We start from the raw sequence: 14607 nt of genomic DNA on the forward strand, positions 1-14607 counted from the left end.
TAGCACAAACTACTTTAGAATCAGAGAATAAGTCTCACTGCCAGAACACTTATTAAAACACATTTAAAAATATTTTTGTTACACTATATGACTGTTTTGGGAGATGAGGGTGGGGGATGAGAAAGATGGAGAATAAATAACATGAAAGTACACAGTATGTATATGAGATTCCACAAGGAATCCCACTGGAAGCTGTTGAACAATGGGAGTTGGGAAGATGGGGAAAGAAAAAGCAATAGAGGTTACTCTGATTTAAAGATAATATATGCACCTGTGAAATAACATGGTGAATCTCCTTGGCACAATTAATATACACTAAAAAAAAAAAAAAAAGGTAACTGATAAGAAAGTAAAATAGCCGGGTGCTGGTGTCTCATGCCTGTAATCCTGGCTACTCAGGAAGCTGAGATCTGAGGATCACAGTTCAAAGCCAGCCCAGGCAGAAGAGTCCCTGTGGGAGTTGTATCTCCAATTAACCACTCAAAAACTGGAAGAGGCACTGTGACTCAAAGTGGTAGAGCACTAGCCTTGAACAAAAGAGTTCAGGCCCTGAGTTTAAGCCCCATGACTGACAGAGAAAAAAAAGTAAAAATAGACTTTTTGAGAGGAGATCATAGAGATGAGGGAGGGTGAATGAACAAGGTAATTGATCAGTGTACTTTACATACATAAATGAAAATAAAAACAATGAAACATGTTGAAATTTTTTGAAGAGGATGGGGATAATGGGGAGACAAGATTGGTGGGGTGCATTGTGTCTTTCTGTGGTAGTATCATAATGAAATTTTCTTTGTACTACTCATATATTGACAACTTGTTTATATTTGTTTCCAAGATAATAAAACTTATAGGAAAAAATTTAAAAGTATAAACAAAAAGAACATAAAAATGTAGTTTCATCATTCAGTTATACTATATGTGTGTATATATATGTGTATTGTATTATACTATATATGTACACAGTATAACTGTGTGTATATACCATATATGTGTATATGTATATATGCTGGTATGCTATAGCCTTTCAGATACTTACTTATATATCTTATTTATTTAAGTTGACAAATAAGAACTACATATATATATATACAAAGTTTTGAAATATATACATATATATATATACATACACATTTAGAATGGCTAAATAAAATTAATTCACATATGTATTATATTATATAATTATCACTCGCCCTGTGGTAAGAACACTTAAAATCTGTCTTAGAAAATTTCAAGACTACAATACATTCTTTTTTTTTACAATACATTCTTATTAATTATATATACCATATTGTACAACAGACCTCCAGAATTTAGTGCTCCTATCTAAAACTTTCTTCACTTTTACCATCCTCATAACTATACTCTCATACATTTTTAAATTCTTTTTTAAAAAGCAAAACTGAGTCAAGCTGTAAAAGTAGTTTTATTTTTATTAAATATTTTTAAGTATTATTTTATTATTGGAAAAGGAAGGGTATCACAAAGCTTATCATGAACCAGTAGTCCTTAGCCTCACTCCCAGATCCTTGTCAGTATTAAGAATTCTTTTCAGGCTGGGAAGGTGGCTCAGTGGTAGAGCGCTTGCCTTGCATGCCTGAGGCCCTGGGTTCAATTCCTCAGCACCACATAAGCAAAAAGAAAAAAAAAGCCGGAAGTGGCGCTGTGGCTCAAGTGGTAGAGTGCTAGCCTTGAGCTGAAGAGCTGAGGGACAGTGCTCAGGCCCAGAGTTCAGGCCTCATGACCGGACCCCAAAAAAAAAAAAAAAAAAAAAAAAAAAAGAATTCTTTTCAACTTCTCTAGCTGTTTCTTCTGGTGTTTAATTCTATGTTTCTAAATAACATGCTTAAACTTCTATTTCTATTTTTAATTTTAGACATTTTTCTAATGACCTCCTACTATAGCAGATGAGGATTATCCTACTTTGGTTCCATCCCTACTTTGGTTCCATCACAAATCCTTTCTTCCCCTATCCTGCCAATTGGGTTATATTTTATGGTGAAATATATAGGGTTGATTTTATGCATATATGAAAAGGGAACAAGGATTTTTATTGTAACAATGGAATCATTACTCACCACTAACATACACAGTATGTTAGATATTCTGACATGTATTTGTTTGTTTTGTCTTGAATTAATTTCACTTTTTAAAGTCTTTATTCCTAATTCATCAACTGTATAACTCAGTTACACAGAATCAATTCTACATTTGTTCATTCTTAGAGAGCCCTTTCCTTATGCTCATTGTCTTTCTGACAAATTTGATGGTGGTCTCTAGACCTTAGGTACAGCTGTCCTGTTGAATCTTCCCTGAATGTTGGATCTTGGTCTCTATTTTACCAAATCCCAGGATCCTGTTGCCTGAATTCTCCCCCGAAAATGAACCATATGCTAGCACAAAATGGGATTCCTCATTCCTGTGTCAGCCTCTTTCTTGATTTGGTCCTCACTGTGTGGTCACACTCTTTCTCCACTGTAAATGAAACGTCACAGGGGAAGTAAATTCTAGGGGATCATATTTTTCTGATTTGATATTGCAACTGCAGTTAATATCCAAAATCATTTCCCTTAGAATTTTGAAGAAATCAATTTTGATATTGTATGAGTCTTTATTCTGATTCTCAGTCTTTTAAAGGTAACTTCTTATTTCTCTGGAAGCTCTTGTGATTTGTGATGACATTAGTTTCATTTCCTCACACTTTTTTTCTTTCAGTGCAAGGGACTGAACCTAGGGCCGTACCAGTTAGCTACATACCATTCCCTTGGTCCCCTCATATACTAATTCATTATGTTGAAATGTCTTTAGTGGGCCTTTTCTATCTGGAAATCCACATTCTTCTGTCCTGGAGAATTTTCTCTTATCATGTCTTTGATAATTTTCTCTGCTTATCAGTTACTTCCTATTCCCCCCCCCCCAATTTCTTTTTTATTCTAATGTCCAGGAAAGTTCTTCACTCTTATCTTTCAGCTTTTCTACTGTTTGGTTTTTTGATATTTATATATTTTTTAAAAACCCTAATTATAATATTCTGTCCTTACAGTATGGATGCCATAGTTTCTTTGTCTGAGCACAGTGATAACAGGGCTTTGAGGTCTTTCGGGCATCCCTACCCTGTCTTCCATGATAGAGGCCTTCCAAAGTCTGGTGATCCTATATGTGTGCTCCACTTCAAAGAGCTCTGTGGAGCACCTGTGGGGCTCAGCATGATTATGGGTAAAACCTATCATCAAGTGGACCAGACATCAATGAGGTAGGTTGGCAGCTAGGTCACTAAAGGAGCTGTAAGGTCAGCATCTGCCAGTTTTTCCCCCAGAAACCAACTATCTAACTTTTGCCTGGGAATCTATGCCTGACTATAAGTGTTCTATGAACAAAGAGAAGGAAGTGGGATGGGTTCTCGCTATTTAGCATAGCCACCTTGATTTTCATACAATGCTTAACTCACATGCCCTTACCTGAACATGCCCATCAAGTGTTTCTGAATCATTTTTGTAAGAGAGGGGCATTCATCTGGGTGCTTAAGGTAGAGAAGGGCTGTGGAACCTAACTGCTCCTTATTCATTTTGGCTTTCAGAAAACTTTAATGTCTCTAACTTTTGGGCCTGTCTGGGTTTCTGGGGTTCAGATCAGCTTGCTTCTATAAGATAGTTGATTATTAGCTGTTCTTTCTGCTTGTTCAGTTAGCAACCATCCATCTAATTCCTACCTTTCTAATTGTTTTAATCTCTCACCTGCTGTCTTCTCTGCTCCCCCGTCTGTCTGATGGTTTTATACCATTTTTATCCTTTTGCTGTCATTTTAGTAGTTTCAGGGAAGAAGATAGACATGTCTTAATTTGCCATGTTTTACAGGAAATTCATACTCTTCCTAGGTTATTTTTTATCAAGAATATACTGAACATCTTTCCATAGTAATGAAGATGTTATTTTAATGTTATTTAATGTTATTTTAAATGGCTAATATTACATTTATGAGTATACTATGATATTTAACCAACACTTGGTTACTGAAAAAGTTGTTCTGTATTTTTTCTTTCTCTCTCTCTCTCTTTTTTTTTTGTCGGTTGTGGGGCCTGAACGCTGGGCTCTTCAGCTCAAGGCTAGCACTCTATCACTTGAGCCACAGCGCCACTTCCGGCTTTTTTCTTTTTGCTTATGTGGTGCTGAGGAATCGAACCCAGGGCCTCATGCATGCAAGGCAAGCACTCTACCACTGAGCCACCTTCCCAGCCCAAGTTGTTCTATATTTTTGTTATTGAAAACTTCACTGTGATGAGGATGCTCACAACTAGATCATGTGCATGCATCCTTAACTATACTCAAATCCTGTCAGAGTGCTAGATGTGGATATTTACATTCCTCAAGTTTCTGATACTTATCTGAGCAACTTAATGGCTCTATTGAGTTAAAACACATATAGAAAGTACTTAAGCTGTTTTTGCTGAAAAGCACTCATGTTTTTGGTTGGTTGTGGGGCTTGAACTCTCAGCTCTTCAACTCAAGGCAAGCACTCTACTACTTGAGCCACAGTCCCACTTCCAGCACTCACTTTTAACTCAGGCCTACAAATTCCAAAGCATAATTAAAAACAAGACAAATGCTTGATCTCCCTGTGTCCTTACCAGTGTCCTGCCAGTCACCTTGCAGCTACCTTAGAATTCAGGAAGGACAGGACTAATAGAGAAGCATCCTGTAACTGAGAAGAAGCTCTCCCCACTGCCAGGCAGCAATGACTTTCTTATTGTTGCCAGACTCTGCCTGACCAGTCCTGAGGTAAGGAGCAACTTGGGCCACTCTTCTGATGACAGACCACACCTGTGAGTGGCACTATTTAATCATTATGCATATGTCCCATATCCTGCTCCCCAATCTTCCTTTAAACCTAAAGCTCATGTAGTAGCCTGAAGATGGGCTGAAGTGCTCACTTTTCCTCTTCCTTGTGCTGTACTAATAAGCCTCCCATGTCTGTCCTTCCCCATCACGTGTCTCTTTATTTGTTGTTTTGGGACAAGTAGCTAGATCTGACAGTCAAAAGAGTTTCAGGTTTTTCTGACTTCAATAACTCCTGATACTTACACATTATTATCTGAGAAGATTATAAATTGGCTCTGTACAATAGTTCACCCAAGAAATAAAATCAGGTAGCTTGTTTAAAACATGCATACTTGTAAATAGAGTGCACATACACATTTAATACTAACCTACTTATAAGCATGGCTGTTATGACAGGCTCCCAGCCTGAATGGAGGACTGTCCTTGTGGCTGGATGCTTGGCAGCTATTATAATCCAGATAGGAGTTAGAGCCAAGAAAAGGACACCGACTAGTGGAGAAACATAGTAATAGGTCTCTGAAATGCAGAAAAAGACATTTCACTCCTTTCAGAGAAGCAAATTATCAAGAATTTAATATAACAGAAGGGATGACTCAAGTATCTTACTTTTTTTATAAACTCAAATTTAGAACTATAAATAAGGTAAAAAGTAAGTATCTGAAAACTAATGTATTTATTCAAAAATATTTATTATGAAACAGCTATATAGCATACATCAAACACTAATAATAGTATAATAAGACAAGTAAAAAAGTTACCCTTGAACAGACTTCCAAGACTTTGTTATACTTTTCTGTGATAGATGCCTTCCTTGATCATAATTATTCCTTTCCATTCTTATTACACTTACCTGTACAGAAAGCCTTCATGCTTCATTGACTTTGAGCTTTGCATTTGTTTTGTAAATATGATTCAGGCCTTTCTAGACAAAAATTTAAATGTGCTTCCAGAACTGGATGAGATGTGTGTGTGTGTGTGTGTGTGTGTGTGTGTGTGTGTGTGTGTGTGTGTGTGTGTGTGTGTGTGTTCACACATGAATGTGTATAAGAACAGTTTTCAGATACTAGACTGAAAAACCATGGTTCCTGGAAAATGAGGAAAGAAGGGCAAGAAATGAGAGAACCTTAACTAACAGATTCTATTTACTTTACATAGTTCACTTAGCTCATACGTTTTCAAGTACTTAAAGCATTCTTATAAATATAAGAAATTAAACTTATAAATAGTAACTTAAATTTTTGTAAATATCCAATTAATATAGACAATTTGATGCGATTTCTGTTTAACAATCACAACAATAAGTAAATTACTTAACTTATTCTTGGAATCAGACCCCTAACATGTAACTTAGTGGGCTAAGTGACAAGTAGATAAATATCTAGTGCCTTTTTAGTACAAAATTGTTAATTCCATGAATTTCATTCAGAATTATTTTAGGCTTAATTCCAAATCCCCTTTAGTTGGAAGTTGCAAGTCCTTTATCTAAACAGTTATATCATCCGAAGTATTTTTAAGGATATTATTTATCATCAATATTTCAACAGGGTGTTCGCTTCGGCAGCACATATACTAAAATTGGAACGATACAGAGAAGATTAGCATGGCCCCTGCGCAAGGATGACATGCAAATTCGTGAACCGTTCCATATTTTTAAATCTGTTCTTTAAAAAAAAAAAGATTTCAAGCAGGATCTTTCTGGAATCATCTTGATAATGCTAATATTTATTGAAACTAGTAAGGACTGTCAGAACTTAGAGATAGAGTTGCTCTCATAACCTTGCAGCTTCCCAACCGCAGGTTTCAGTAGAATGTTAATTCATCTTCTACTGCTTCACAGAACTCTGCAGCCCTTACCCAGCATGCATGTTTGATCATAGTTCATATTGTCTTAAAGATCTTCCCATATAGGACTAAGATTTTTGAACAAGATAGAAAATTATATTTTTTCAATTTTTTCCATCAGATAGAGACAAGCAGTTATTTAAAATAATATCAAAACAAGTCTCCCTGTGGCTCCATCTGGATTTACAATCATGCATTCAAAATGATTTTAACAAAAAAGTCATTTTGCATTTCCCTTCATTTAAAGAACTAATGCTACAGTTACAAGATTTTATCCATTACTTTTTAGAAAAAAAAAAATCTTGGCGTTGGTGGCGTATGCCTGTAACCCTAGCTACTCAGGAGGCTGAGATCTGAATATCACAGTTTGAAAGTCCATGAGACTCTTTTCTCCAATTAACTTTTTTTAAAAAGCTGGAAATGGAGCTGTGGCTCCAATGGTAGAATGCTAGCTTTGAGCAAAAAAGCTCAGGGATGGCACTTGGGCCCTGAGTTTAAGCCCCAAGACTGACAAAATAAAAAATAAATAAAAAAAATTAAAAGAACATTGATTCATTGGATGAGTGCCCCGTTCTCTTTATAAAAGGATTATTTATCCTTTAGAAAAGGATAAATAATATCCCAATGATGGAGCATCCCTACTTGTAAAACAAGAAAATTTGTCAAATGGATCTCCTTAGGACCAAAGAGAACTGAGCATTGGACAAACTAAACACAAATGAAAAGAACTCTTTCGCCAGATAGGCTCTTCTTAATATTTCAGCTTCAGGACCACACAGGGACACCATGCTAACCACCTTCAACATTTCATGTCCAGAAGAATATCTGAGGCTAAGAGAGTACCCCATCCCTACCTGGATCCCAGCATCACTGTCCTACACTTTCAAAGTGGAGGACAAATTTCTCAAGAAAAAAACTACAAGAATTGAGTGGGTAGTTGCACAAAAAGTTAAAAAAAGTTACCACCTAGTGATTCTCTTCTTACATATATGTCCAAAAGAATGGAAACCCTCGAGCCACATCAAAACTTGCACATGGGCTGGGCACTGGTGGCTCACAGAGGCCGGTAGCCTGTAATCCTAGCTACTTAGGAGGCTGAGATCTGAGAATTTTGGTTCAAAGCCAGTCTGGGCAGAAAAGCCCCCGTGAGACTCTTATCTCCAATTAACTACTCAAAAACCGGTAGTGGCACTGTGACTCAAATGGTAGTAACTACTCAAAAACCGGTAGTGGCACTGTGACTCAAATGGTAGAATGCTAGCCTTCAACACAAAGAGGCTCAGAAACAACACCCAACCCTAAGTTCAAACCCCACAACTGACAAAACAAAAAAGTGTATATGAATGTGCATAGTAGTATTCTTTATAATGGCTAAACAGTGGAAGCAACGTATGGCCAGGTGCCAGTGGCTCATGCCTATAATCCCAGCTACATGGGAGGTGGAGATCAGGAAGATCACAGTTTGAGGCCATCCCAGAAAACAATCATCTAAGTCAATAAAGCCAGTTTAGTGGTACACACCTATGGTCCCAGCTACACATGACATATAGGTAGGAAGACTGTGGTCCAGATAGCTTGGATAAAAAGGCAAGATCCTGTTCAAAAAACGAAGTACAAAGGTACTGAGGACATGGTTCAAATGATGGGGTACCTGTCTAGCAAGTATGACACCCTGAGATCAACCAAAATACTGCTAAAAAAAGGGGGGGAAAGGAGCAACCTAAGTGTCTATCAAATGATGAATAGATAAAATATAGAGCCAGGTGTTATGGCTCCTAACTACTCATGTTCAAGGCCAGCCTAAGCAAAATTTCACGAGATTCCCTCCTCTCAGCTAATGGCTGGGCATTACTGCTCACAGTTGTGGTGCCAGCTATGCAGGAGGATAAAATCAGGAGGATCTCAAATCCTGGCCAGCCTGAGTTCATGAGACTTCAGCTCATCAGAAGCTGAGTTTAATGGCACGTGCTTGTCATCCTGCTACAGTGGGAAGCATAATTAGGAGTACTGAGGTCTAGACCAGGCCAGCAAAAAGTAAGAGCCTGCTGGGCGCCGGTGGCTCACACTTGTAATCCTAGCTACTCAGGAGGCTGAGATCTGAGGATCACGGTTCAAAGTCAGCCTGGGCAGGAAAGTCCGTGAGACTCTTATCTCCAATAAACCACTAGAAAACCAGAAGTGGCACTGTGGCTCAAGCGGTAGAGCGCTCACCTTGAGCTGAAGAGCACAGGAACAGCGCCCAAGCCCAGAGTTCAAGCCCCATGACCCACCAAGAAAAAAACAAAAAACAAAAAACAGTGAGAGCCTATCTCAAAACCAATCACAGAATAAAGGACTGGAAGCGTGGCTCAAGTAGTAGAGCCCTTGACTATCAAAGCCCTAAGTTCAAACCTCAGTACCATCAAAAGTTAAAATAAAATGAAACAAAAAATAGCATATCCCGAAAAGTGTGATTTAGTCACATTATGAATCCATATAACAGGGTATTATTCAGCACTTAATAAAATGCAGTCCTGAGTCATACAAATGATCATTGAAAACATTATGCTAAGTAAAAGAAGCCAGTTATAAAAGGTCACATATCACATGATTCCATTTATATGAAAAGTCCAGAACAAAAACATCTAAAGGGAGAAGAGAGCAAAGGGTAGCTGTGCGGAGCTGGGCGAGGGGTGGGGCGAGGATTCCTGATAAAAGGTCTGGGGTTCCTTTAGGAGAGGATGAATTATTCTGAAATTAGATCGTGGCGATGGTTGCCCAATCTTTTAGGAATATAACAAAAACCACTGAATTATCCACTTTAGAAGGATTGCACAGTGTGGGACTATATACAACTTACAAAAATTCTAACAATGGAAAAAATCAAATGGGGAAAGCTAAAAGCACATGTCAAAGACAAAGAACATATTTGCACAAGGAAATGAGACAATACGAACAGTATAGGAGGTTAACACTGGGGAAGCTAAGCAGAAGGCACGTAGGGAGCACACCTGGTTTTATTTTTGCAAGTATTCTAGAAGTACAAAATGGTCTGCAAAGTATGAAAATCATCACAAAGCAAAAACTTTCAAATGATTTGTTGTAAATCTGTTGTGTTTCTACTTGGTAGAAATGTCATACAATTAAAGTACTTGTAGAAAATCACTAATGACATGCATAATTAGCAAGAGAAAATAGTCTATTAAATACCATCCATGAATTTCTGTATTTATAGTTTAAAATGTAACATAATGCCTTTCTTCTACATGAGATATGTGCAATAGAGACTGGGTAAAATAACCTTGTATTAAAAATCTCAATCTATCATCATGGTCATTAGGGTAGGTTCAATAATGGCCCTATTACGGAAGGCTCATGAACACTGTTTCCATGGCAAAGTGACTTGTGGGTGGGATTATAATGTAATTTTCAATTCAGATATTATCTGGATTATGCAGGTGAGTCCTAAATACAATCACAGGTGTCCTTCTAAGGGGAGCAGATGAGGCTTGGTTACAAAGGAGGCAACGTGACAGTGGAAGCAGAGATAGAAGTGGTGGGGGCAATAAGCCAAGAAACACCAGGGGCGCCAGGATGGAAGGGAAGAAGCCAGCCCTCGGGCACCTTCACATTAGTCATCTGTAATCCATTTTGGACAGGTAGCCTCCATAACTGTGGGAAAAATGCATTTTCTTTGTCTTAAGCCACAAGCCTTATGGCAGTTTGCTACAGTTACAGAAAACTGTTATTGGTATACATAAAACTTTGTGCTTTTGTTTGAGACAGGGTCTCACTATGTAGTTCATGCGAGCCTCAACCCTGTGAGCCTCCTGCCTCAGCCTCCTTAGTGGCAGAACTACAAGTGTTCACTACCACATCTAGCTTTTGGATTTTTTAAGCCCAACACATGTCCATATATTTTAGTGTTGGAGCAATTCTAGGCTGCAAATAAAATGCATAAAATCAGCACAGCAAAAGTGGTTCAAATTGCTCTGATTGCACTGATCTCTCAAACATAATTACTCTCTTTTGTGACTCATGGCTTTCACCTTTTAAAAAATATTATCAGTGGCATTTTTTACACTACTATTATATCATCTCATCAATAGCTTTTATCATTCTCATCCAAATTCTTCTGTAATCTGCAGCTGTTACGAGTGACAATTTTTATACATTAGCGACTGCTGGGTGAATAGCAAAGCAAGAGGCATCATACACTGTAAACCATTTTTTTCTAAATCACCATTACATTTTCTCAGAAAACTTCCATGCTAGAAATACTTCTAAACTAAGATGATACAGTGCTAAAAAGCCCTCAATACAGTGATGGTAAAGGTGAATATGGATTCTGCTCACATCAGTACATCAAGTTGGAGATACTCTAGAATGCCCTGTAGATTGCTAGGGGTGCCCTGATAATCTCACAGGATAGAAACCACTTGTCACAGCTATTGGTGCATTTATCGCTCTAAGCTATCTTTTAAGATTAACCTGAAGAATGGGAAATCAAATACTATTTCTAGATTTTTCCTACAAACAGAAAAGCTGATCATTTTTTCATCATGTAAACAAAAGAATTATATACTCACATAGTTATAAACACTTGAAAGAGAGTTTTATAAATCCTAAATTACGCAAGCAAGAAGGGACAAAGGGCATCTGTCACTGGAGGCGGGTTTTTCAACTACTGCCTCAATGTTGGAGTCTTGTTTTGTTTTTTTATTCAAACAGGATGCAGACAAGGCTGGCCTTGAACTCATGAACCTCCTGCTTTACCTTCCAGGGGGCTTGGATTTTATAGATGTATACCAGTAATTGTGCACCAGCTCTCACAGTTAGATTCTTATAGCTTTTAAAGAGTGGTACAAGCCAGGTGCCAGTGGCTCACCCCTGTAATCCTAGGTACTCAAGAGGCTGAGATCTGAGGATCTCGGTTCAAGGCCAGCTGAGGCAGGAAAGTCCATGAGACTCTTAGTTCCAAAAACCGAAGTGGCACTGTGGCTCAAGTGACAGAGCGCTCGCCTTGAGCTGAAGGGCTCAGGGACAGCACTCAGGCCCAGAGTTCAAACCCCATGACTGACCAAAACAAAAACAAAAAAACAAAGTGGTACATATTTAAAGAATAACTGAAGAGACATAAATATGCCTTTGTATTTCTCTGTAAAACATAGAAAAGTATATCAGAGTTTAATTATTTCCTTTACTATCTCCACTTGAAATACTTCTCCTTAGCATATGTTGCCATCTTTATTTTCTTCAGGGATACCAATTTTAAATACTTTAATCTCACATGCATAGTCTCACATTTTTTGCCTATGCAAGCTCAAAGTTCAATCCTCCTGCCTATGGCCTCTGATGCATCTAGGATCACAATTCACGTAACTAGCTGTTTGATTAGGATGGGATCTTGCTATTTTCCTCTCTGACTTGCCTTAAACTATGATCCTCTTAACTCTGCTTCCCAAGTAACTGGAATTACAGGTGTAAGCCACCACACTTGGCAAATATCAACCCTTCTTAAACTTAAAAAAAAAATGAACTAGAGGGAATATTACCAAACTCACTTTATGAGGTCGTTATCTTGATACCAAAGCCAAAGACATTACAACTATAGTCCAATAGCTCTAATGAATATTACTGTGCATTCTTGATAAAATATAGCAAATAAAATTATTTTTAAAAAACATATCAAGGGGCTGGGAAGGTGGCTCAGTGGTAGAGCGCTTGCCTTGCATGCTCAAGGCCCTGGGTTCGATTCCTCAGCACCACATAAGCAAAAAAAAAAAAAAAGCCGGAAGTGGCACTGTGGCTCAAGTGGTAGAGCGCTAGCCTTGAGCTGAAGACCTGAGGGACAGCGCCCAGGCCCAGAGTTCAGGCCCCACGACCGGACCCAAAAAAAAAAAAAAAAAAACATATCAAAAAGATTATGCACTACAACAATGTAGGATGCATGGTTGGTTTAACATATAAATCAATCATGTGATGCAGGATATTAAAGCAATAGATGCTGAAAACATCTTTGAAAAGGTTTTCTTTCTGAAGAATCAAAACTTTTTATTTAAAAAATGCCTTTATTACAAATGTAAAAAAAAATCAGGGGAAACACTTTTTCAAGTCCAGTGATCCTTTATTCATTTTCTGCTTGAAAACTAATGGATCTACCCTTGCTGAAAGTGGGGTACTGAAGTCTTCTACTATAACTACTACTACTACTGCTACTACTGCTGTATTGTTAACTCCTCCCCTTAAATTTGTTAGTACTGGCTGTATAGTTTAGGCCCTCTGATATTAGGTGTGTATATATATATATATATTATTATATATAATAATATAATATATATATTATATCCTCTTGATTAACTGATCTCATGAAACTTACTCTGAGCCATGAAATAAACAGCTTCTGTAACCAAAGCTATAGCTACCAAGAAATCCTCTGTTTAAAGACTGCTAAGTATTTTCACTCTAGTTCAGAAATTAAACCTTGCTTCTATATAGGATTCTCAGCAAGAGAAATAATCTTAGAATTTAAACATGCCTATTCTAAAGCTTTATACTCAGAATAAAAAAATCAGGCATCCAAGTGTTGATCTTATGGGGCCCCCTAGTGCTCAGAAAGCAGATGCTTTAGAAATCTGAACACAAATGCTCAAGTAACTATGGAATAAATTAACCTATTTAAAATAAAAAAATCCCAAGCTAGGCACCAGTGGCTAATGCCTGTAATCATAGCTACTTAAGAGGTTGAGATCTAAGGATTGAATTTTGAAGGAAACCTGGGCAGGAAAGTCTGTGAGACTCTTATCTCCAATAAAATCACAGAAAAAGCCTGAAGTGGCACTGTGGCTTAAGTGGTAGAGTGCTAGCCTTAAGCAAAAGGAGCTTGGGTCAGTGCCCAGGCCCAGAATTCAAGGCCAAGGACTGGCCAATAAAAAAAATCCCTTTGGGAGAATTATTAACATAGATGACATGTAAAAGACCTGTTTTAATTAACTTGAGTTACTTTGGGAAAGCTTTAAGAAGTAAAAAACAAAAAAATAAATCCTAAGTAATATTTAATATACTGGACTGGGAAGGTGGCTCAGTGGTATAGTGCTTCCCTTGCATGCATAAGGCCCTGGGTTCGATTCCTCAGCACCTCATAAGCAGAAAAAGCCGGAAGTGGTACTGTGGCTCAAGTGGTAGAGTGCTAGCCTTGAGCTGAAGGGCTGAGGGACAGCGCCCAGGCCCAGAGGTCAGGCCCCATGACCGGCAAAAACAAAACAAAACAAATATTTAATAATACTATTTTTCAAAATTATCCTAACATTCCATTTTACTTTATTCCTTGATCCAGTTGAAGTATTAATGTGTCACTATGTAATGCTGCAAATATTAAAAGTTTTAGACAATATATTATAATGAAGACTTTTATAAGAGTTCATCATTTATAAAACATAAAAAATAAAAATTTAAATATCAGTCACATTTGATCTGTCTTCTGGAGTTTCATAATACACAGCCTATGTCATTATAACAATTGTCATATTTATTTATAGTAACATTCTTCAGTGACATACTCTTTCTTCTTAACTACTGTGTTTTCAACTGCTGAGATGTTTTGGTATTTACCAAACAATTGAGAAATGTTTTACAAATAACTTAATAATAATTAAGTACCCAAGTCTGTAAAAAGTATATAGTACTTTCTTCAATTTTAGGTACACAAGGAACTTATTCCCAAACCGCCACCAACTTTCCATTTCTTTTGTTTCCTTTTCTTTTCTTTCTTTTTGGGGGGTAATGTTACTAGAGATTGACCTCATATCCTCATATTTTCTAGGTAAGTGTGCTACCATTTAAGATATACTCTCAGCTTCTTTTGTTTTTTAGTTATTTGGGAGATAGGGTTTCAATGTTTATAAATAGATAGGCTTGAATCTCACTCCTCCTGTTTATGTTTCCTGTGGAGCTG

At 37.4% G+C, this 14607-nt stretch overlaps 1 protein-coding gene and 1 non-coding gene across 6 annotated transcripts in view; one reads left to right on the forward strand and one right to left on the reverse strand.

The window, feature by feature from the left end:
* The window catches only part of LOC138821936 (solute carrier family 41 member 2), an 87840-nt gene that overhangs the window by 35208 nt on the left and 38025 nt on the right, over nucleotides 1-14607 (reverse strand). For all 5 annotated transcript variants that reach the window (XM_070014368.1, XM_070014370.1, XM_070014371.1 and 2 more), the window contains exon 7: nucleotides 5201-5348. In XM_070014368.1, coding sequence (XP_069870469.1) covers nucleotides 5201-5348 — 148 coding nt within the window. The remainder of the gene's footprint in view (nucleotides 1-5200; nucleotides 5349-14607) is intronic.
* On the forward strand, nucleotides 6378-6484 carry LOC138821990 (U6 spliceosomal RNA). Its single transcript, XR_011370283.1, has one exon. It is a non-coding gene; the product is annotated as a U6 spliceosomal RNA (small nuclear RNA).

This window comes from Dipodomys merriami, unplaced genomic scaffold (assembly GCF_024711535.1).
Source record: "Dipodomys merriami isolate MVZ:Mamm:240054 unplaced genomic scaffold, mDipMer1.0.p SCAF_97, whole genome shotgun sequence".
In the NCBI taxonomy this organism is placed as follows: Eukaryota; Metazoa; Chordata; class Mammalia; order Rodentia; family Heteromyidae; genus Dipodomys; species Dipodomys merriami.